Source organism: Haliotis rufescens, unplaced genomic scaffold, assembly GCF_023055435.1.
Source record: "Haliotis rufescens isolate VD_foot unplaced genomic scaffold, xgHalRufe1.0.p SCAF_3, whole genome shotgun sequence".
Taxonomy (NCBI): domain Eukaryota; kingdom Metazoa; phylum Mollusca; class Gastropoda; order Lepetellida; family Haliotidae; genus Haliotis; species Haliotis rufescens.
This window is the reverse complement of record NW_025964001.1, coordinates 5581605-5605369: the sequence shown is the minus strand read 5'-3', so window position 1 is coordinate 5605369 and position 23765 is coordinate 5581605. Positions and strand designations below refer to the sequence as shown.

General features: G+C 38.4%; 2 protein-coding genes across 4 annotated transcripts; one reads left to right on the top strand and one right to left on the bottom strand.

The window, feature by feature from the left end:
- Window positions 1-250: 250 nt before the first annotated feature.
- LOC124131816 (elongation factor 1-gamma-like) lies at window positions 251-11409 on the bottom strand. Of its 2 annotated transcripts, XM_046495301.2 has the most exons (11): window positions 11313-11409; window positions 11031-11180; window positions 8252-8315; window positions 7448-7590; window positions 6968-7111; window positions 5953-6082; window positions 4852-4967; window positions 4504-4559; window positions 2479-2651; window positions 1042-1166; window positions 251-498 (listed from the first exon to the last, which is right to left on the bottom strand). In XM_046495301.2, exons 1-11 carry the CDS (start codon window positions 11322-11324, stop codon window positions 346-348), a joined length of 1266 nt encoding a protein of 421 aa, XP_046351257.1. In that variant the 5' UTR covers window positions 11325-11409; the 3' UTR covers window positions 251-345. The 2 variants fall into 2 exon arrangements, with proteins under 2 accessions (XP_046351257.1, XP_048259574.1); XM_048403617.1 differs by lacking the exons at window positions 251-498; window positions 1042-1166 and adding an exon at window positions 2093-2113 and having other exon boundaries at window positions 2417-2651.
- LOC124131821 (calcineurin subunit B type 1) lies at window positions 11357-23648 on the top strand. Of its 2 annotated transcripts, none has more exons than XM_046495306.2 (6): window positions 11357-11470; window positions 12611-12650; window positions 14214-14390; window positions 15680-15739; window positions 19716-19900; window positions 20593-23648. In XM_046495306.2, exons 1-6 carry the CDS (start codon window positions 11468-11470, stop codon window positions 20638-20640), a joined length of 513 nt encoding a protein of 170 aa, XP_046351262.1. In that variant the 5' UTR covers window positions 11357-11467; the 3' UTR covers window positions 20641-23648. The 2 variants fall into 2 exon arrangements, with proteins under 2 accessions (XP_046351262.1, XP_046351261.1); XM_046495305.2 differs by having other exon boundaries at window positions 15680-15745.
- The last annotated feature ends 117 nt before the right edge of the window (window positions 23649-23765 follow it).

Below are 23765 nucleotides of genomic sequence, written 5' to 3'. Positions count from 1 at the left end.
CGTCCAGACCGCCATCATATATAGCTGGCATATTGTACTAAACAAACTGCCAATTTCGTCAAATAAGACATTTAGTAACCATATTTTCCTGAGTGTAAAACAGCTATTATGTGCAATATCCCAGCTATATCAGGGTGGCCTGTAACTCTTGTAACGCCTGGGTCAGTTACGTCACAAAGCATGCTCCCTATACAACACACTTGAGGTTGTGGCACACAGCTTCAAGCTCTATTATAAATCAAACCACTTCCCCTTGACACCTTGTTTATTCATTTTCTTTATCACATTTTTCGATGACAGTAAAACTGTTCAGCACTGATTTCCCAGTGAATGTTTGCAACATGATCACTTGAAGATCTTTCCCTGGTTGACCTTCTTGCCATCAAAGTTGCCCTCCCAGGTGAAGTACTCCTGCACCAAAGTCTTCGTCTTGGCATCATCCGGGTTGAGCTTGGTCCACTTGTAGGACTCAAAGTCTATCTGCCAGTCCTCACTCAACTGAAGCACAAAGCAGGTATCACGTCAAACTAGGGTTTGCAGCCATAGAAACAAACCGTTTTAGTCCACTAGTTCTTATAATGACAACATATAGCAAAACACTTAATAATGGCAAATTTCTACTTGTCCTTATGATTTCTTAACTTTTGGGCAGTGCCAATTTCTAAGCTGGTTTGTTGCCTAATGCTCCACTTGGCAATATTCCCGCAGCATGTACATAATTTGGACCAGATTGATATTGTGAACGATCCGTGCCATGACACCTATTCTGACCTATGTTTGTCAGTTTATTTTATGACAAATCTTCATATTTTTTCTATTTATATGGGTAATTAATGTTACATTTGTACTTGTAGGTATTTTGCACATTTGATTTATGTGTATTTATTTCAACAGGGCCTCATTTGGGCTTCACAGGGTTAATTTCTTCATATGTATTAAAACAGCTGACATCCAAACAGCAACCTGTGTTTGTGCAATTGTCTTCACTGGTTACAGTGGCAAGAGAAGAATTCTCATATCCAGCATTCCACATAAGCTTACCTCAAAAGCCAGTTGAGGTCCTCTCCAGAACCAGATGCCAGAGATGCTGTTTGTATTGTCTCCACCAAATATAACCATACTTCCAAATGCATTTTTTCTCATCTTGTCAAGACGCTGGAACATACCTGCAGATTCAGAATTGACATCGACTTGACTAAAAATATTTCTATTGAGAGGAAATATATTGATGCCGTTCGGCACAAACCTGGCTCAAGCCCAAACTTGCCATATGAAGTGCCAAACCTTGGACTAATGCTGAATCAAGGTGAGCCACAAACTAGGGGTTCCCAAAAACAGAAGCAGCCCTGTCACTGCCACTGACCTCAAAGATGAAGTAGGATTTGTTAACATGCCTGTAAGATTTGTTAACATGCCTCTAGAAGTAACCATGCCTGAGATACTGAAAATGATATAACCATGAGCTGAAGTTTGTTTGTTTGTTGTTTAACCCCGCACTCCGCAATATTCCAGCTATATGACAGAGGTCTGTAAATAATCGATTCTGGACTAGACAATCCAGTGATTAATATCATGAGCATCGATCCACGTAATTGGGATTGATGACATGCATCAACCAAGTCAGCAAGCCTAACCACCCGATCCCGTTAGTCGCCTTTTACGGCAAGCATGGGTTGCTGAAGACCTATTCTACCCATAAATCTTCAAGGGTCTCCATGAGCTGAAGGTAGACCCCGACAGAATTTGACCTTTTCAAATCAGGGCCCCATCCAAGCTTTACATGCATTACTTTGCGAGAATATAATCATGTTTTTTTGGTTTTATAACCCTGGCCTTTGACCTCACAAAATGTGACAAAAGAATTCCACAGGTCCATGTGTAAATTCCAAATGTCAACCTCTGCACCATATTGAGGTGAAAATAATAACTTCCATGACATATTACACACCTTGGTATAGTCTTAAGACAAATAAAAAAGACACTCATAGTGAGTGAATGCTATTTCATGTTATGCCTGCACTGTTTCAGCTGTATCACGACTGTACAAGTGGTTGATAACATGAGCAGTTATCCATGTGGTTGGTGCAGGTTCCAATATCCTCATACGTCAACACTTGGGTGGTACTGGGAACTGATTCTACTTTTTTGTTTACACCCCACTCAGCAATATTCCATCTATATGACGGCGGTCTGTAAATAATTGACTCTGGACCAGGCAATCCAGTGATTGACATCATGAGCATCAATCCATGCAATAGTGAAATGATGACATGCATCAACCAAGTCAGCAAACCCGTTAGTCGCCTCTTACAACAAGCCTGAATTACCATAGGCGGCACAGAAAGAACTAGAGGTATTTCAAGCTCAAACAACCTTCATTACTAGATTTGCTTGTCGATTCTTCATTTCTTGCTACGTTACACGACCAAAAAGTATGCATGATACAAATGACATATTTGTCCGTGTTCAAATACACACCTGAAACAAGATTGCACACCATAAAGGTTTTCTTAGAAGACAGGTCTTGTGTGTATTCACAATGCCAAATAGAGTACTTGTCCTTCTCAAACTTGTCCCAGAAGTATGGCAAAGCAACTTTGTCTGTGTCCTCATTGGAGTATGTTCTCTTGAATTCATCAAAGTCAAAGTTCCTGAATTAAAGAAAAGGATAAATCTTAAATTAAATTTAATTTAACTTGGCATAGATTCAGTATCATGGCTTGATATGGAAACAGACACCATAACTGCAATAACATTATAGAATTCTGACACAATGAGCGGAAGAATTGTATCTGAAATGATTATTTTATAAGAAATAATTTATTCCAATATCATGTTATTTTATTTGCAGCTTTATATATATATATATAGTGCTTTACTGTGCCTTACATATATATATTATATATAGTAATAATTAATTAAGCGGAGTAAGACTGAACACAGTTTTAATTGGTTAGCGCTTTCAACTACGAGTCATCAGGCCATAACTGAATAAAGGACATGAAGTAGTAACAGTTATGTGACATCATAACATTTAGGATAACTATGACGTCACACTACCAAGGTGACAATGGACAAATAACTTACGCCTTTACATTTAACTTAGGCGCGTATTTATGAATAAAAAGTTGCCGCTTCCACATGTATCTAAATGTTCAGAGTGGAATCGTGCGGTTGTGTGGCTGCTTTATTTATGACGGTGAAGATTCATTCTTCTTTTTAATTTAAGTTCTGTCTTTCCGATATAATATATATATGTGTGTGTGTGTGTGTGTGATTGTGTGTGTGAGTGAGTGAGTGAGTGAGTGAGTGAGTGAGTGAGTGTGTGAGTGAGTGTGTGTGTGTGTGTGTGTGTGTCCATGACACAAGTGGTACAGCTGATACCTATTGCCGGATACTTTTTCGTATGGGAGGATTTGACCAATCACCATCGATGCTCCTTTTGCGAAAACCTTTTGCTGACATATAATAGTCAAACTACAACAAATATGACTTTCAGCGAGTGAATGTATGGCCTTTTATGATATATCCTCTCTCTATCCACTTAAGTTCGTTTCAAGGCGTCAATAGTGGTAATATGACCGTGGTTGCTGTAAATAACTGCTGTAAATACGATTTTGCCGAAATGAATTGAAACAATATTGAATGTGACTTGGAATAAAATTAATAAAAAAGATTACAAACATAAGTCCAGATATAAAATGAACTCTTTTTACAACCAGACAGTGTAATTACATGATTAATTTGTGTACTTCCGTACGGATTTGTTGACATGGTATTTTCGGTGTTACATGCTCACAGTAATGTCATTTTGTTGGGGAAAAATACTCCCCCCTCTCCCCCTAATTCTAGTTACGAAAAATTTGCCTTATATGCAGCAATATACGGATTTGGATTCCTACTAGTTTGAAATCAACACACCCCTCCCCCCAATAAAAGCTGCCTGCCCGCCCGCCCGCACAATATTCTCAAAAGCCCTTGCCTGAGAACCAATTCTTTTATTTTTTTAAGCCTTAGTAAAAAATTGCTAACATTGATAATATTTGAACATTTTGGTGCAATGAAATCCCAATTGCATTACATGAGAGGTATGGTCATGTTGGATGGTTTAGGAGTCCAGTCACAAATACTAGTGATGGACACTCGGCCAACCAATTATTATATCCTCTTTAAACTCACAAGACCAACAGTGAAAGAGCAAGTCTCACAGAGGAATCCTAGACATCAAGGTAGAAATGTTTTTCATTATGAAAATAACAGTTGTTGTCAGGACAGTAGGACTTTCAGACTATGAGAGTGAAAGTTAGGTTACCCTACAGCTTAAAATGGCACGGCATACCAAGAATGAGCTTCACATTGTACCAACATGAGTAATAACCTTAGGCGTGGCGAGCCAATGTATCAATCACTAGGTTAGGTTTCAATGACCCCAGACAAACAGTTTCAATGTAAACAAAAGAAAAGCATTAAGGACAGTTTACATAAAACAGAAATGGGTCTCACCCTTTGGGGAACTGTGCAAAGGGGTCTTTCTTCTCAGGTCTTGGTGCCTCCTCTGCCTGGAAATTCAAATGAATATGAAATTTAATGTGGTGAAATTCCATTTCATGAAAGCTTATTCTAACAATATGTTAATAAATGTCAATCTTTGCCCAAAAATAACTAGTGAAAATATAAAAAATAAGAATTTTCTACTTTCCTGAAGGACAGCAGATAATGGGGCAAATAGTCAAGTGCTTAATATTTACTCTGCTTATGTTTGTAGTTTTGAGATAACACTCATTTTACAGGATACCTTATCTCTTTCAAAAACTTATAATTGATTCATGTAATCCAAGTCATGTGACAAACCTCAGCGGGCTTTTCCTCCTTGGGTTTCTGGGCCGGCTTGGCTTCCTTCTTGCTCTCCTTCTTGCTGTCCTTCTTGCCTTCCTTCTGCCCTCCGTGAAGGTCTGCATACTTCTTGGCTAAAGGAATGACAAGGCTTGAAATTGGTGGTAGGAAGTAGAAAACATATATTTTAACTTTTAAAAAATGTCTCAATTAATTGATCAAATTACCTTGGGGTGTATGAGCAAGTTGGGTTTAACACCACTTTGATGCTTATTCCAGTTATATCACGGCATGTCAGCTTAATGTGGGAGGAAAACCCTAAGTGACACAGGTCTCAAGACGTTTACCACTTCGGTCAGACCCACAAACACGGGTATGGTGCTGACAAACCTAAAAACATAACGGTCAGTATCTTCCTCCAGTGCATATGACCCGTGAAGATTCAGGGTAGAAATTACGAATCTTCACGGGTGCTGGTGCCATGAGTGTGTGGGTATGGTTTTACGCCGCTTTTCCAGCAATATCACTGCTAGGGACACTAGAAATGGGCTTCACACATTGTACCCATGTCGGGAATCGAACCCTGGTCTTCGGCATGATGAGCTAATGCTTTAAGCACTAGGCTACCCGATGGCCCCCTGGTGCTTTGAAATCCCACTGGCATGAGATAAGGTTTATGGTCATGTTGGAAGGTTTAGGATTCCAGTCACAAATACTAGTGATGGATACTCGGCCAACCAATTATTATATCCTCTTTAAACTCGCAAGACCAACAGTGAAAGAGCAAGTCTCACAGAGGAATCCCAGATGACCTGCATTGCAGTAACACCTCGGATAACAGCTAATTTCAGGTGACCTCAAAAGACTTATCTACTTTTTGCCATACCGTAAAATGTTATTGTTTAATGACATTGTTGTTCGTCAAATATTCTGTTTGATCATGATAATATTAAATCAGTTTCCCTTAGTGATGATCATGATTTTCATAACAAATGTCCTTATTCCAAATGGAGACATTTATTTTCATTTCCAATTTATTAACAGTAGAGCAAAATTGAAATGTTATCAATAAAAGCCCCAAGACAGATAGGTAAAGGGGAGCACGGTCAATATACATACCATCAAACTGAGCCATCTTGGTGCAGAGTGCGAAGTTCTTGACGACTGCCTTGAACTCCTTCTGGTTGATCAGTGTTGTGAACCACCGATTGACGTTGGGGAAGGACTTGCGGAAGTCAGGGTCCAACACCTACATGACACAGTACAGTACAGAGAGATGCACTATATTTCATAAATTATTGCCACTTTTCATAGTAACAATTTTCTAACATTGATAATATATAACATTTGAACATGGTGTTATGAAATCCCACTGGCATGAGATAAGGCTTATGGTCATGTTGGATGGTTTAGGATTCCGGTCACAAATACTAGTGATGGAAACTCGGCCAACCAATTATTATATCCTCTTTAAACTCGCAAGACCAACAGTGAAAGAGCAAGTCTCACAGAGGAATCCTCGATGACGTACATTGCAGTAACACCTCGGATAACAGCTGATTAGTGATATACAGATCTTATCAATCTGAGCAGCTTCTATTCAGGTGAAGCAGCAATGAAAGAGCAAGTCCCACAGAGGAACACCCTACATTGCAGCTACAACTCTTTCAAACGTAGCTACATGCACTAGACAACTTTCCTTTATAATTGTTTCCAAACAACCTTCCATGATGGTGTACAGTCAACCAGTCTGTACATGCATGGTGTACCCTCAACCACATTGTAACCACCAATCACCGCCTTGGTTAGCTCTAGTCTTTAAAGTGAGTGAGTGAGTTGGGTTTAACACCGCTTTTAACAGTATTCCAGTCATATCACGGCGTGTCAGCTTAATGTGGGAGGAAAGCCCGAAGTGATGCAGGTCTCAGACGTTTACCACTTCGGTGAAACCCATGAGCACGGGTATGGTGCTGACAAACCTAGAAACATAATCGGGGCGAACCGGGATTCGAACCCACAATCATAGGTTTCTGGCATGCCTAAGGGACGCAACTCGGCACAGCGAATCGCGGCGCCTTAGATGACTGGGCCACCCATGCCCCTCTAGTCTTTAAAAGCTCCACGGTGTACTCACATATTGGTAGAGCTGGATGAGGTTGCAGGCGACGCTGATGTCAGCCTGAGAGATGCGCTCACCGACGAGGTATGTGCGAGTCAGAAGAACATTGTTCAACACTTCCAGGGCTGTGCGGATCTGCTCCTTTGCTCTCTCTGTGTCCTGGCAAGAGATGTTGCATTTGATTACAATAACAACAACCATAAAAAGGAAACAATATGATAGAGTAAGTTGGCAACAAACATTCTTTCATGAATTATATATCTCTTACCAAGGAAATAGTTTTTCATTTTTCATGTTTCCAACACAGAATGGTGTACATTTCACCACAAACAAAAAAACAAGGGACTTAACTCAATAGGAAGACAACAAAAAGTCAAGTCCCCTTGCTTAGTCTTATTACAATATCCTAGTTTTGCAGTTATAATGTGCAAATTCAGATCTTAGGAAAAAAAGGAGAGCACCCACTCTGCAGAAGGGGACTGGTCCACCACCCACCTGTTTGTTGTACTGAACAATGCCGAGACAAGGGAATACCCAGGTGCAAGCGGCTGGAAGGATCTCATTGTCTGCAAAGCAGGTCCACTGCTGCACCTGGGCGGCGGCCTCAGGGCTGCTCCCTCTCAGCTGGTTGTTACCCACTGAAACATGGAACAGACACAATCATGCTTTTCGTCCAAAATCTATTCATGCTTAAGGCAACACAGTTGGCAATGAAATGTGGACAAGCGGGTTGTTACAAATGCAATAACCTCTGAATGGTCACATCCAACTAGTCACCGGCTATTTGCCGACTTGTGGTTTATGTAAAGTACTGTAAATCGTGAAATTAATGCGTCTCCAAAGAATGTGACCACTGGCCCCTTGCCAAAAATGTGACTCAATTATGTCAATATGAATGTAACACCCCCCTCCTCTCAAGCATCAGTGGATTTCTATCTAAAGAAAATGTCCTCTGTCAGGTTTAAAGGAGAATCCACACATTAATCCAATCATACACCAAATAGCACCGCTTATTAGGGCTGAGTAGAGTACTTCCGCTAAAACAATACATGCGTGCTAGCTCATGTCGGCCTTTGACGCAGTCGCAAAGAACAAAGACACCAAAGATCTTATTAGCATTAATAATAGAAATGTATTGGTTATGTTTTCACAGGTTTTATCAGAAAAACACTTGATATTATGTATTGATAAATCTGGCTACTAATGAAACCAGTTGGCTCTACAGGCTTTTCACTTGGGAGCCAAATGGCACCCAAGGGAAAAAGTTAACCAAGAAGGCTTGTCATGAAAGATACTTACCATATTGAGCAATAGCATTGCTCTCAAACAAGTTTAATCCATTCTTTGACTGGAATGCAGGGACCTGGAAAAACAAGGTTGACAGAATATGAAAACATTTGTAAGCTGCTGTAAAACAATAACACGAAAGGTTGCCACATGCCTGGAGTGGTAGTGGATATGATTTTAAAAAAATGTTTGTTTGTTATTTATTGCAGTCTGCAAATAATCATTCTGAACCAGACAATCTAGTGATTGACTTCATGACTATTGATCCACGCAATTAAGATGATGACCTGCATTAACCAAGTCAGCGAGCTGGACCACACGATCCCGTTAGTCGCCTTTTACTGCAAGAATGGGTTGTTGAAGACCTATTTTATCCTAGATCTTCTCACGGGTTTAACAAATGTAGTGCAAACAACATTTTACATGTTATGTAACACAGGTGCTTCTGCTTGATACAGATAGTATGCTGTGCAATCTATTATGTAATATAACCATTTGCCCATCTGATAGAAAAATAGTTCTTAATACAAACATTACAAATTTAAAAAATACAACTAATTTCATGACCCACAAGTGATTTGAAGTTGGTCTAATTGTACACACATTGAACATGTTGAACACAATGTCCCTTAATACTACAAATTACTGAGGCTTTGTCCTAATATGATTTACTGCCTGGACTGGTTTGTAGGAGAAATGTTATGCAAACAGTTGACACTACACCTTCACAGCCAATTTCATGATGCAGTGTTAGATAGGCAAGAATATGATTACATATAGTTACAAGAACCTTCAAATCCTGCTAATCTCTTTATGTTCCTCCAGGTCTTACACTTGGGTCACAGAAGTACACAAGTGCCTTTGAAGGAGGGTGTTTCGTGGCTGACTCAGGCTAAATACTCATGCAACTGTCACGTAATACCAGGGTTAGAAACAAACAGTTTTTGTCCACTAGTCCTTATAATGATAACATATAGCAAAACCCTTAAAATGGGCCAATTTCTACTAGTCCTTAGGATAACTTTACTATTGGGCAGTTTGGTAAGGACTACAGGACTAGTGCCAATTTCTAACGCTGAATACAACTGAACTGTCAGTCATTTGACCAGCAGAGGGTGGAGCTTGCTACCAGTTGTGGGCCATGTCAACACTTTGGTCTTAAGTGTACAGAAAATAGTTTGCATGTCTGTCCTTTTCCTTACTACCCAGTAAACACAGGTTATTTCTTTGTTAATCTTTCCATTCCAACCTTAAGCATTGTATAAAATGATATCAAGATAAATATACATTTCTTATCAATTCATGCACAATAACACTAAGGTTTAGTGGGGTTCTAAAAAAGAGAAGCCTTTAAATAAATTTGTCTCATAATTATAATAAAGTGTCCTTGTGTCGGTGCACAAACGAACGATATTAACACAAGTTCCTAGTTGACTATCACTAAAGTCATCATGATCTTTAATGTTTTGAATTGACTAGAGAAAAACTATGCATTGTTATTAATATAAATCAGACATGTTGATGTTGGACCCATCAGCTTCCTGCGAGCTGCAGCTGGCAAGGTATGACACGTCCCCCAGTATATATCCTCCAGCACTTACATTCACATCACAAACGTACATGAATGCCTTTGTAGAGGAATATTTACATGCAGGAAAAACAGTAGGCACTTGTCTGAAATAGTCCTCCCACGTCTACGAGGTTAAACATTCTAATAGTTGACAGTTTGCCTAGATAACTGATATATACAGGATATAATTTATGGGCAAGAGTTAAAAAACACAAACTCTAGTAAGCTGTATCTGCCTTTAACATGTCATCAGCAAGACCTTATTTTCAATTAATTGGATAATGAAAACATGGAAACAACTGTCCAAAATTCAAACATGTTGGAAAAAGCACTACAAAAAATACAATATTTCCAAATAAACTTCCTTTAATATTGTTTAACAACTATCAATGAACAAAAAGAAATAGACAAGTCTTCAACTTGGCAGGTCTTAGTGCGTTGGTAGCATTTTGGTTGAGTTTCAGAAAATCCTGTCATCTTTGTACTCACAAACGTGCAAATGTTAATTGTGTTGATCAGGGTTTTGATCTTAACTCCAAAGTGTGTAGTTTCCCTGGACTGTCCTGTATATGAATAGAGACAAGTCACTCGAGTGGCCCTGTGTTGTAATAACTTTCCCCTGTACCATGTGTATTCATTTACCGTATTGTGAAATGCTGAACTTACATCTGACACTGTGTCCCTTAATACCATTAATAATGACTGACTGGCCTTTATTTTAGTACTCATATATTCCAAGTACTGTACATGCTGTAGGAGAAATATTGTTAGACTGGCAAGAATATGGTTACATGTTGTCAAGAACCTTCAAATCCTGCTAATCTCTTTTTGTTCCTCCATGTCTTACACTTGTGTCACAGAAGTACACGAGTGCCTTTGAAGGAGGGTGTAACTGTTGTATTTTGTTGTACTTTGTCCCCCTCACCACCCATATATATGTTGATTACCAACTGATCACTATTAACACGTCCTCTCACGATTTCCATTTGACCCAAACTGACCAAAGAATGGCATGGGTGTCTATCATCAAGTGAAGGACAACCGTTGCCGGTACAATTTCTTTATTTCATTTGCCTGTCGAACGTGCTGTGGACAGTGGACATTTGACTAACCCCAAATGTCAGGTTACTTCCATTTCCTGGTCCTCGGATAGTAGTGACTGTACCAAGTCTTACTGGTAGTGTGTATCCTTAGTTATCACGAGATTGTGCATGTTCATACCTTTCCCAGTGGGAACTTGCTTAGAAAGTCGCTGGATTTATTTGTTTCTCCGAGTTTAAACCCGTCGGCAACTTTCACGTCAGCACCACTGTACTGAGCGGCTACAAGAATCTTGTAGGCTCTGAAGTTTCCTGCGTATGTGTATAGAGTCTGGAATAAAAATACAGATATTTAATGGAACAGTCACTATTAGAGAGTATAATTTTACTTCAAAACAAGCGCAAAACTCGCAGATTATCGAGATTTCAGACTGATTGAGCTCGTGAAAAGCAGAAGACTCACGCCGGCCGCCATGTCACCGATTCAAAGGAAGTGACGTACCGGGGTTTTCCAGATTATGCGCAAAGAGTAATGAAATTGCTGAGTGCCCGGATGACATTCGGCGACGAAGTAGATATTAGTGACACTATATATTTGGGGGTCTTCGATCTATTAATATGGTACGTATATGCATATATTTTCCCGATTAAGCGTAGCGTTCGAATGAGTAGTGATTCTAATGTTTTTATTTAATACCATACCGACTGAGAAATGCGAAATCATATCAAGAGCCGGTCGAATACAGTTTGGATAATGGATCGTGAATGCAGTTCTCTTTGCTGCCAATGGGCAGTAGGCCTAGTCAATGCCATAAGCATCTGTGGTACTATCATATACTATGGAATATATTTATCGGTTTGATCTTTATTACGTGGTAGCATATTAATATGAGATTATAACTCCCATGTGCTACACAGAACCAATATGATGTCCGAAACAGGTTTTATTCCGACACAATTAGCACTAGTCTAGTGGGAGCTCATTTAGCCTCTAGCCTACAACATGTTCAAGTCTGCTTGTGATCGTATCTTCAGTTTCTGTAAAACAAATGGCAGGGGACACAATCGACCAAGAACAAGTCTTAATAATACTAGCTCCACCTGAGTATCATAATACTGTCGATTTATTCCCAGGGTTTTGTAGAAATTCACTCGAAAATGTGTATTTATTTGTCAGTGATGCTCATTATATTACATGTCTATGGTATGCCTAAACATATATTAGTCTAATTATAACTCATCTTTGTGTCCTTAAGGTATATTTGTAATTTATCTCATTGAAATGCATTAAAAATCACTATTGAACTCCTTCAATTGACTCAAATACAGTGTGGCTAATTGGTGAAACTTTAACAAATGTCAAGCATTAAAATAATGATATTTTAAAAGTGTTGATTTTTCTTTACAATCTCTCTTATCGCAGCAGGTAATGCTACGAAAATCTCTGCCTTCACATTGACATGAAAACATTGCTGAGAATAAGTAGGAACAGGGCATTACATGGACACAGAAAAAATTGAACTGAAGAGATGGACAATTACTTCTTTTGATATAGTGTACAATGATTATACACTTAATCAAATAACTTTCCTTGAATCAGGATTCTCATTATGTCCTGGTTCTTCCACATCTTCCCATCGGACATGATCTTTCTTTAATGTGGTGCCAGTGATATGGAAAAATGTAGAAAATAGTGAGAACCATACAGTCTTAGGATGAAACATGAATCATCATTATAATAATTTTCTGGTTCTTTTTCAGGGAAATGAAAACAGTTTGCCAATGGAGCTTTGCTCCAACTGTAAGTATATTCAATGAAGTGTCGCAACGAAATATTTTTTTCACTTCTGCAATACATTGCAACAGGATTAGTTCATGCATCCCACATATGCCAAAGGTCTAAGAGCATAGCTCAGTCTACAGTTTTTCAGGGTTACTCGTGACGAAGGAATTCTGCATATATTACACAAAATCCTTCCTAAATACTCATTATTACATTTTCAGTGAGTTATTTGAAGCGACATTTTTTATCTGTCAGTACAACTTCAGACAAACACAACCAGTCTGCGACTTCAGCCAATGCTGCGAAGCCTGAGTGTAGTTAAATTCTTTTCAGTCTGTTAATGGTCTAATAATAACATAAAACCATGCTTTAAGCCAAGTTTGGGCTACTGGACTCAAAAGATGGCACAGACTGCACATCAAATGGCCTGTAACAGTAATTGTTTTAGTTATAACATCCTTTATAACATTCATCGTACGGTGGGGTAGCCTAGTGGTTAAAGGGTTCGCCTGTCACATCTGATGACCCAGGTTTGATTCCCCACAATGTGTGAAGCCCATTTCTGGTGTCCCCCGATATTACTGGAATATTGCTAAACGCAGCATAAAACCATATTTACTCACTATAACATTCATCAGATTTTAAGTTTTCGTTGATATCTTATGAGGTAAAATTCTGAACTCAAGCAAGACTCTCTTAAGTTGTGCTGTTGACTGTCAAGTTATGCATAGGCTAGTTTAAAGTTGAATCCCAGGGCGTTTTCTAGTGTTTACAATAATTCTAAGCTGTGTATATTTTTTATATTACCTTAATTTGGTTTGATAAATGAAATGATTTTCCAGAGTAAGGTGAGTAATGGCCTCTTGCACTTATTACTATTGGATAGCAAATCTCTATGGTCTCCATGTGGTATTTATCATGCAATAAAACAGATTAATTAAACACTGTACTGCACTGCACTGTTGTATGCCTATGTTATTGCTACAATACAGATTTGTCTGTTTGCAAGTTGCAATTTTAGGCCAGGAGATTGAAGTTAGGAAAGTGTATTTGGTCTACTAAATGATGTTCCACTTAGCATAGGGTTCACCACTAATTGATATGCATGAATGCAACTTTGAAAATACATATCATTTATCTCTGTGACTAGATTCCAGATTAGATAGCTCCCTAGCAGTAGCAACTGACAGACAGGTGACCATGAATCAGTGGTCAGACTCAGTGACTTGGTTGACCATCATACCCCGGTGGTGGGGATTGTTGTTCACAATCAATCACTCAGTTGTCTTGTGTAAGACATGATTATTTACAGTCAGTCGTCTATTAGCTGAAATATTGCTGAGTGGTCTTGGAGATCAATACTGTATTTCAAAATCCCATAGGGGGCGGTCGGTAGCCTACTGGGTAAGCCCTTTTCTGGTGTGACCCACCGTGATTTTGCTGGAATATTGCTTAAAGCAGCGTAAAACCATACACACTCACTCACAATCCCATAGGGATAGCCTTCATGCTTATTATGCAAAATATGTGTCACAATTGACACCATGTTACCTTTGGTTTGGTTATGTCATCTCCCTACAGTTGACCTGGACGAAATCAAGAGGCTTGGAAAGCGCTTCCGCAAGCTTGACTTGGACAATTCCGGATCTTTGAGCGTGGAGGAGTTCATGTCCCTACCGGAGTTGCAGCAAAACCCACTGGTGCAGAGAGTTATAGATATATTTGACACTGATGGAAATGGGGAGGTAGATTTTAAAGGTACAGTGATTTTGAGTAACAGACTGTCGATAGGTCTTTCAACAACTGCTTCATCTACAGCTACAAGTGGGGATCTAGGTTAGAGTAGGTCCCCAGCACACCATTGCTGGTTGTATTATGAGGCAATGTGAGTACTTGTGTGCCATATTGCATGGATTGTTGCACATGGTTTCATGCACTGGTTTGCCTGGTCCAGACTTTACAAGCAGCAGTGATATAGCTTTACTATTGCTGACTGAGATGTGAAAAACTTTCATTGACTCACCCACACGTGCAGCTATTTAGCTTACCAGTAACAAAAGTTCATGCCCGGACTTAGAGGTATTCCAGCATTGACTTTGTTCTGATTATGAGCAAACATCCTCCATCTTCCCGAAGCAATGGAGTTAACTGACAATAAAAGTCCAGTTTCCACCCTTGCCAAACTAGGCTGGAATTATGGAGTTATATGTTTTACCTTACCTGACGCAACACAGTGCTATAGGTGTAGCATCAGGTAAGTATAAAAACATTGCATTTAATCAGAAATGCTCATGTTTTGCCTTACCTGACGCTTCACCTATAGCACTGTGTAGCGTCAGGTAATTATAAAAACATTGCATTTAATCAGAAATGCTAATTTTGACTGGACTTAACATAGTCCATTAACGAAATCAACACCTGGTTCATTAACAGCTGTGCAATTTCGCTCGATTGCAGGATTTGCAAAGCATGTGTACTGTCAATAAATATTTTCCAAATCTTTTCATGTTTTTAATCAAGGTGATCACATGATTTGATACACTTCGTAAAGTAAAACAGTTTTGTTACATTATAGATCTTGATTATTGAACAGATCATCTTCACTAGGCACTGTCATTTTGTTTGAAGCAAATGCAAGTGATACGAGTGTTGGAATCTGATTGGTAAATAGGAGGGACATAGAAGGGACATAATTGGTAATAGCCTATGGTGGTGCTACGATTGAGACCAGAAATTCCAGCCTAGTTTGGGAAGGGGGGAAACTGGACTTTTTTCAGTCAGTTAACTCCTTTGCCTCTGGAAGACACAGTTACCACAATCGACTTTAGATATGTCAACTTCTGTGCTTTGGCATACAGCATGACACAATTTCTAAAAAGTTTCTAAAAAAATCATATGACCAATGTTAATGATTGGTTGAAGTAAACTCAATAAGACTCGGACCAATTGTTAAATCCCAATACAAATAAGTCTTAACTGATCACTGTTTTTTATTCAAAATGATCATTGCAGAAAATCAGTTAATCATCCATTTGTTTCATTTCCAGAATTCATCGAAGGTATTTCACAGTTCAGTGTTCGTGGCGACAAGGAGTCCAAGTTAAGATGTATGTGTAAGCATTTTACCTAGATGTTCAAGACGACATCATCATGATCACCCCCACCTACTCCCACTAAGCAGTTAACACCTCTTTCCTCATCTGCTACGGCAGATCAGTGACGTACTCTCTGTGGCTAATCTCATCAGGCAGCGAGGCTGCTGCCCCAGGGCTGTATCTAGGATTCCCCCCCAGGATCCCCCCTAACACACTCACACACGTCATCCAGGATGATCATTCACTGCGTCTAACAGTCCTTGGGTAATGGAGGACTAGTGCGACTTTAGTGGCATCTTACCATAGCACAACTCTGCAGTTCAGTGTGGTTTCTTGACATATAAATTTGATAACTCTGTGTTTATGGAGCTCTTTATACTCACATTATGCTTCTCTGCAAGTCAGAGCTTGTAAAGTTTTTAAAGAATGATGTTTTATGATGATTATACAATGCTTGTTATGTTTCTCTATGATTTTCTTTATTGTTATATGTTATATTTAATTGTAACTATAAATTTGAAAAGAACATGAGCTCTGATAGTAGTTTTTATCAATAACTGTACAAGTGCTAGGGTTAGACAGTGAAATGTGTGGGGAATGATTCAGCACGAAGCGCATGTTATGAGGAGCAAGATAGGAGAAGGTAACTATGTTCCGGGATGCTGCTGTCCTCACACACATGCTTCATCCTGTCATTCCCCCATGTTGCCCATAGATGCTAAACAGTGACAGGATCTGGGGCCAACTTGCCCAGTATCTTGTCCTTCGAAACCCAAACTGAATCCTAGATACAGCTCTGACAAAAAGGTGTGTGAACTGAAATCAGAAGGGTATGGTTTTTGTTCATTAGAAATGTGATTAAATGAATTAATGCATCTATAGGATCAGGTAAGAGTTTTAATTAAAGTTCAAAATTTGCATGTTTGTGCATACATTTTGACCCATCTTTTTACTCTGAAATTTCAAGGTTACCATTTCCAATGCATACAGTGTTATGTGAACTCTGTGACACTCCTTCACTGGACTGCACCCTTGTCTCTAGCTTTTGTGCACGCATCTTGCACTCAGAGCCACCTCCCACCCTTTGTATTGAACTGATGATGTTTAACAGTTATTGGCCAGGGAATGGTCAAATATGAGGCATTGAGTGATTCATGTATGTATTAACATGCTAAAAACGTTTTAAAATCTCTTGTGAGGAATTGCTGCAAGTTTGGTTCACTTGCTATGTGATGGGCCCTTTATGTGACAAATGTCAATGAACTGGTTGGAGACCTAAATGCTTGGGCAGTGAAGGAAGGTATAGCTCGTGTGTGAGATGTTATATCTGTTAACACATGCTTGGAGAAAAGGAACTATTTCTTTGTTCAGGCCTGTTGGCTAATGTCACCTGTCAGGTTACATATGACATTTTCTTTATTTTTATGTTCCTGCTCTTTAAGATATGGTAGTTTTTTTTGGTATTTCATTATGTAAATTATTTTCTTGGGTATTACATTGATGATGATTAATTTTTTTTTTTGTATTTCATTTAAGTTAAATTGCATTTCATTACCATTCTAATTTTTTGTGGGAATGATATCTGAAACCTTTACATCCGATTAGTTTTTCCAAGTTTCTTATTACTCTCTATCGACTTACCTTGGTTTTTTTACAGCCTGTTATCACTCATACTAATTACATATGCTGTAAATCTTGAAATTAATGGGTCTCCAAATTAACACGAATGCTGACACCTAGCCAAAATGCGGCTCAATACCAATGCGACTCCCCCACCCCATCCCCAGTGGAATGATACATATCCTTCCTTAATCCAATCAAACACAAATAGCACTGCTTATTAGCGCTCAGTAGAGCACTTCCGTAAAAACAATAAACGGTGTTTTCTTGAAAAAACAACACACAGTTTATATGTTTATTCTGTCGACTGGCATTAAGGAAGTTCAAAGGCAAAGAAATAATTTAACGAACAACAGTTCACTGATTGGTTTGCGGAGAAGGTGTCAACAAACTTGAAAGCGGATGACAAGACAAAGGCTGTAGACCGATCGGTGCGTGTTTGGTCGTGTCGGCCTTTGACGAAGTGTTGCATTGGTGGCGTCTGTCTGGACTGCTGGAGTGGTCAATGATGCTTAGTTTGACACAAGAGGGTAGAACTCTTAACCCCAACAGTGGTAACTCACCAGATGCCTATTGTGTAATTCCTATTCTTTGAAAGACATTGTTATATACTTGTTACAACTGCTGCTCAATAAACCGTGTTTGTGTTTTTGTTCAAATTGGTATTTCCGCTAGCCAAAGTGTGCAGTGAGGCCATCTAATTGTTGATAGTCATTTTGGAGACATAAATGCGAAGTATCATTAATGAGAACAAAGACCACTTGCATTTTTCACATTTAATTCACAGTCACGTTAATTTCAAGATTTATAGTATCCATGTTAAGAAATCTGTAATAATATGTAATCACTTCCATAAGGGACTTTTGTACTCATCCTGGGCAGAGGCTTAAAGAGCAGTCATCAGACATATATATCCTTCACTGAATACAGGTATTCAAGTTGAATTTGTCCATACATGTTAAACATGTTGAAAGTAGCATTTGGGTTTATCTTTAATTCTTTTTGAATGTGAATAGGCGTGGTTTCGCAGGTTATATTTTATTGGTCCTTTGACTGATCTAGTTCGGCCCAGCCAGGCCCAATAAGTGTAATATGCCTTATGTGGAGATGAGCTACAGATCCTTTGTCTATATCATGTGTCTCACTGTGTGAACCACTGTATTTATCACTAACTGATCAGTCTATAGTATCGAGACTGAGGAACAAGTATTGTCTAATATAGATTTATGAATTGTAATCTTTTTACTGACAACATCTCTGTTTGTGTTTCATAGGATTGTTCTGTAATTTCCTATTTCTAAGGCTTGTCTGTTTTTGACTTGACATGTAACCTTCACATTTTTCTCACTCAATCTAATAGCAACCAAATTATTCTTCTTAAAGTCCTAAAGTATTGGTATATGATACATATTCAACTACATTAATAAGTTCAACAGCCATAATTGATATTGCATGGGCAAAGTGCTTAAAGGTAACTGAGATTTCAATTAAAGGATCAGTTATTTAATATGGTTAGGCTGCAACCTGGTATAATTTAGAAATGTTTTTATTCATGTTATTTATTTCCAGCACTCAAAATATTTTTATTACACAAGTATCATTTTGTAGGGCACTATCTTACTGCAAGTTAACATGTATTTTCACTATTTGTAAATCCCAGAATTACTCTCCTTATTTGCCATAATTCTGTTGGCCTTTTTATGAAAATGAGTTCTCCCCTCCTAGATAGATGTGTGTAGTACTGCATACAACGTCTAACCACTATAACTGGCACTATCACAGCAACACCACACTTGTGGAAATCACTAGGGCTCATATCAAGTAAATAAGGAGCTACACATGTAATTTGAATATGAATTAGTTGGTTCTTGAATGTATCAATGAGTAGATATGAATGTACAACCTACAATCTCCATACAAGCCATATACAATGATAAGGATAGTGCCAGTTACAGTCTAGAAGTATTGTCTCAATCACAGTGGTCAGCCCGGCTTTCCTGCTAAGATAAATCTATTGGTATAAAATAATAAAAGGAACTGATTCTCAAAATGTTACTTTGAAGATGTTCTATCAATACTCTTTGATTTTGCTTGAGATAAATGGTTTTATGATATTATGACTGTTACAATTTTAAGTGGGCTTTACATGCTCTTGGCACCTTCAGAAAAGAATTTGTTAATGTCCTGAAAGATGGACCAAGCTGATTAACCCTGATTACAATGTTTGACCACTGTTATGGATGCAATAATTTTGTTTTAAATAATATATTCGTTCACTTTTCAAATTCAAATGTTTGAAATTGATATGTGGTCAAGTGTTATATACAAGTGTACTAATTCCGTTTTTTCTTTTAAACTCCAATTTCAGTTGCATTCAAGATATACGACATGGACAAGGACGGGTACATCTCAAATGGAGAGTTGTTCCAAGTCCTTAAAATGATGGTGGGCAACAACTTGAAGGACACACAGCTCCAGCAGATTGTGGACAAGACGATTATCCATGCAGACACTGATGGCGATGGCAAAATCTCATTTGAAGAATTCTGTGCTGTAAGTGGAGGCTGTTACTACCCAACGTAACAAAGTATGGATCGATATAAACATACCGTATTCGACGTAATAAGCGCCCCGCTCTAATAAGCGCCCATGGCGATAACTGCTAACATATTAGCTAGTGAACAATCCCAATTAGCACCCCTTCCGATTGATCAATGTACACAAGACTTTTATATTCGCGTATAATACGCAAACATGTGTTATATGCACCCTTAATTATGGGCAATTAAATTCTGGAAAAATATATCTGTCGTACATAAACATTTCAGGCTGTCAGCATAAACCACGAAATTTATCTTTCAACTCTGTTTTTTTCCACCAAAATAATATTCTAATAAGAGCTCCTATTTGTAATTTTGAGAGCGCCCTAGGCGCTTATTACGTCGAATACGGTACACTGGAACCTTGTTCCAGTCTGTGGCAGAATGGGTCCCTAGAAATCTATTGCTTATGTAAGGGGCAACAATTGGATCAGGTGGACAGACTGGGTGACCTTGTTGCCTGCCTTGAACATCCTGAAATAACATGCATGATATTGCAAGAATATTACTCTAAAATACGCTAAAATTGGCGTAAAACCATTCTCACTCACTCACTCATATTGAACCCAGAAGTAAACTTTCTTCTGGTGTCACATCTTCCCTTACTTTTTCACTTCAGTATATTTTGTCTCTTTCTCTTTCCAGGTTGTAGGAACTATGGATGTTCATAAGAAAATGGTGGTTGACGTATAGAAGAAAACCTCACATCACTACAAAAAGACTTTACTTTACTATTTTAAATAATGATCTTTTTCCATGACAGCTTGCTGGTGTCCACCCTACAGGTGTTATGGTACTTTGATGTTTAGCTGTGTACCACATGGCAGTTCATGTGCTCGTCGCCGATGGCGCCGATGCTGCCGATGTTGCACAACAACCAACTACCCAGTTATGGAGGGCAGAATTTCCCTTGTGCCTGCGTCTCTCAGTGTCGAAACTATTCAAACTGTTCATAGGAATTTTGTGCTCTTTAGAAAATCTTGGTATTGAAAGCATGACTTCAGCTGGAGCTCTGTGTATCGGCTCAGTAGAGAAGCCAGTTAAGTTCCCCCTATGTTTTTGGACTGACAATATAAGTTGTGTTGTATTATTTCAATGAAAGGTGTACCTGTAACTCAGGGTTGTGTGTATTGTGTGGTACAGTGTTCAGTGTAATCCTGTTTCCCAGTGGTTGTGAGACTAGACCAACACCTAGTCCAGGACTACATTCAGCTCATTCACACATCCTTTAAATCGGTAGGAAAGATCATTATTTCAAACGTTTATCCCATTTTTTAGATCGGTAGTAATTATGAATCTCCTAGCCTGACTGAAGTCTTGCTTCAAACCAACCTACATGCTCTGGTAACAGTGCAGAGAAGACCTGTCTACTTTAGTTACAAATGTTCATGACAATAATACTTACCATATGCTTTGTGGTAGGGTGTGTTTGTCATCATTAATATGTGCAGCTAGACTGACCAGTGATCTCAGCTACTTTCAAGGGAACATCAAAGTAGATGGGCAAAATCATGTCTTGCATAACTTTTTCACAACAAAAGATGGAAAACAGTTGTTCTTGTTGCATAATCCGGCACAGTAATGGGAATGCTTTATGTGTTTGTTGATATTGTTTGTTGACCCAAAGTAGTGTTCTTTTGTTGATTGTGTTGGTGGGTAGTGTATACACATCCCTGCAGTAAAAATCTTTATTTCTTGTTTGACAGTTTTTTACACAAGTCACTTATAGGATGATGAAAGAGAGTTTAAGTTCTATGTTATGCACATCAGACAGTACACAATACTCACATGTATTTGTAGTGTCACTGGTTCAAAATTTGTATTGAAAATAATGTTATTGCTGTGTACAGGAGTTATCTCCCCTGCTTGTAACTAGGGTTGATCTAGAGACTTAATATATTCCAGAACTAAAACTAAGTTATGAAGGTCAACATTCAGTGTTGAGATACCAAAGACTTATTGGAAGTTATGCAGATATTTTCCCTGATTGCTTAGATATGCACAGATTTGCTTGTCGTCTAATCTGACAGAAGAAACACTGACCTATGTTCAAAGTTTTGCTTGTAGTGGGTATGTTCTATCAGGAACAAATAAGTACATATGCACTCTAAATCAAGCATAAAACGTTAACAGTGCATAATAATGTATGGTGTTACTTCACTGACAAACAATTATGATGGAGCCATTTGTAATGTTATGTAAGCATAAGAATGTTTTGTGCAAAGGCCAGAAAAAAGATTTTATATAAGGTTTGATAACTCTGCTTGCAAACGTTGCAATGAGTCTGTGAAAAGGTATTTCAAGTCTGAGCCGAATCAGTACATTTTACTCATTACATGTGGGCTTTCATAAGTTAAGCTTGCTAGACTGACAAAGTTTATTATACTTGCCTAGAGGCTAGTTTATATTTACTTGGAAATAGTGCTATTTGAAGAATTTTCCTGCTTTCTATCCACATGAGAGATCCAGTGCACTGTCTCCACATCTCAGCATCTGTCCATCACTGTCTGACTGCTGTCATCTCTCTTCATTTGTCATACATCACACGTGGACAGAGTCCTATGCCAAACCCAGGGTGTTCCCGTCTCTCGTAATCTGTTCTAACTGATCATATGAAACAACTGAATGGCTTGAAGCTACTTATAATTGTGTGTAAATCGCTGCCTCTCCATTGCATGTTGTTTAACCTCCAACATCTCTGCTGATGACCCATTGTTATAGATATGGCTATAGATAATGTCAGTGTGGGTTATACATGCCTGTTGACCTCTGACACAAGGTTGGAGTGTAAGCAAGCACTGGCTCACCGGTGCTGGTCAAATGAGGAAATATATACCTTGGGGTGAAGGTCGATTTGAATGTAGACCAACTTCAGGTAACGGCATGAACACACATTTCTCAGGTTGTTGATTTAAACATAATGTCAAAAGATATAAAATTTAAATTAATCTAAAGGGTTTGGTTACTCAAGCTGTAATAACACTCATAATTTCTGACTAATTTATGACATAATAATGTTTGTTTGTTTGCAGTAAGCAATTATGACATTCCTCTATTTTGATATTTGATAAAGTTCTTCCAATATTACACAAATGATTTTCGACAAAATTGATTATGGTCTCTGGGAGTCTGTGATTATAGGAGACAGTAAGGTATAAGAAGTTATCTCATTGCTGCACACTATGCAGTGTCGGGCATTTAGTCAGTCTTGTAACCCTGGTGTTTTTTGCCAATTCAGTCCTTTGGGGACCTGTTTTAATTTATAGTCCAAATTTATCCATCACTTTTTGTTAAATTAAATTTTTACCTTCGGTTTCAGATCTTATCATTTCCCCCCGTACTTGTGATACCTGTTTGCCCCTTTTGTATTGTTTTGTGTGGAATGAATCATTTGCATGTAATTTGGTGTGTACATTAAATTAATTATAATTATACTATCATCAGCTTGTGTATATTGAATCCCTGTATATTTTTGCAATAATTTGAATATGGTCTATCATCTGACCGTTTTTTATTATTGTAAGATGTTCCAACTTTTTTCTGTAAATTTGAACCATTTATATGTTGTAAAATGTCGAATCACCTTCAGGTGTTTTTATCCTTCCTGTTAACACCTTCACATTGAGCTTATCTAACCTTGTTCATTTTATCTTTTCACACAATTGCTAAGATTTCTCTTAAATAAATTTTGCAAATATCCACTATGCTTTTGTTCCTTGTTGATAAACATTGTTTTACGAGCCTAATTGGGGCTCTCTGGCACTGGCAGCATGTGTTTGGGATTTCTTGTTATGGTCCTCGTTACTTGCAATAGAATC

What these genes read in the sequence shown, in the direction of transcription:
- LOC124131816 (XM_046495301.2), bottom strand. An exon ending in TTGTTCAGTACAACAAACAG is followed by an intron (nt 7,112 to 7,447) that starts GTGGGTGGTGGA and finishes ATCTCTTGCCAG; the next exon opens with GACACAGAGAGAGCAAAGGA. An exon ending in CAAGATGGCTCAGTTTGATG is followed by an intron (nt 4,968 to 5,952) that starts GTATGTATATTG and finishes TCATTCCTTTAG; the next exon opens with CCAAGAAGTATGCAGACCTT.
- LOC124131821 (XM_046495305.2), top strand. An exon ending in TGGGGAGGTAGATTTTAAAG is followed by an intron (nt 14,391 to 15,679) that starts GTACAGTGATTT and finishes TTTCATTTCCAG; the next exon opens with AATTCATCGAAGGTATTTCA. An exon ending in GTCCAAGTTAAGATGTATGT is followed by an intron (nt 15,746 to 19,715) that starts GTAAGCATTTTA and finishes CTCCAATTTCAG; the next exon opens with TTGCATTCAAGATATACGAC.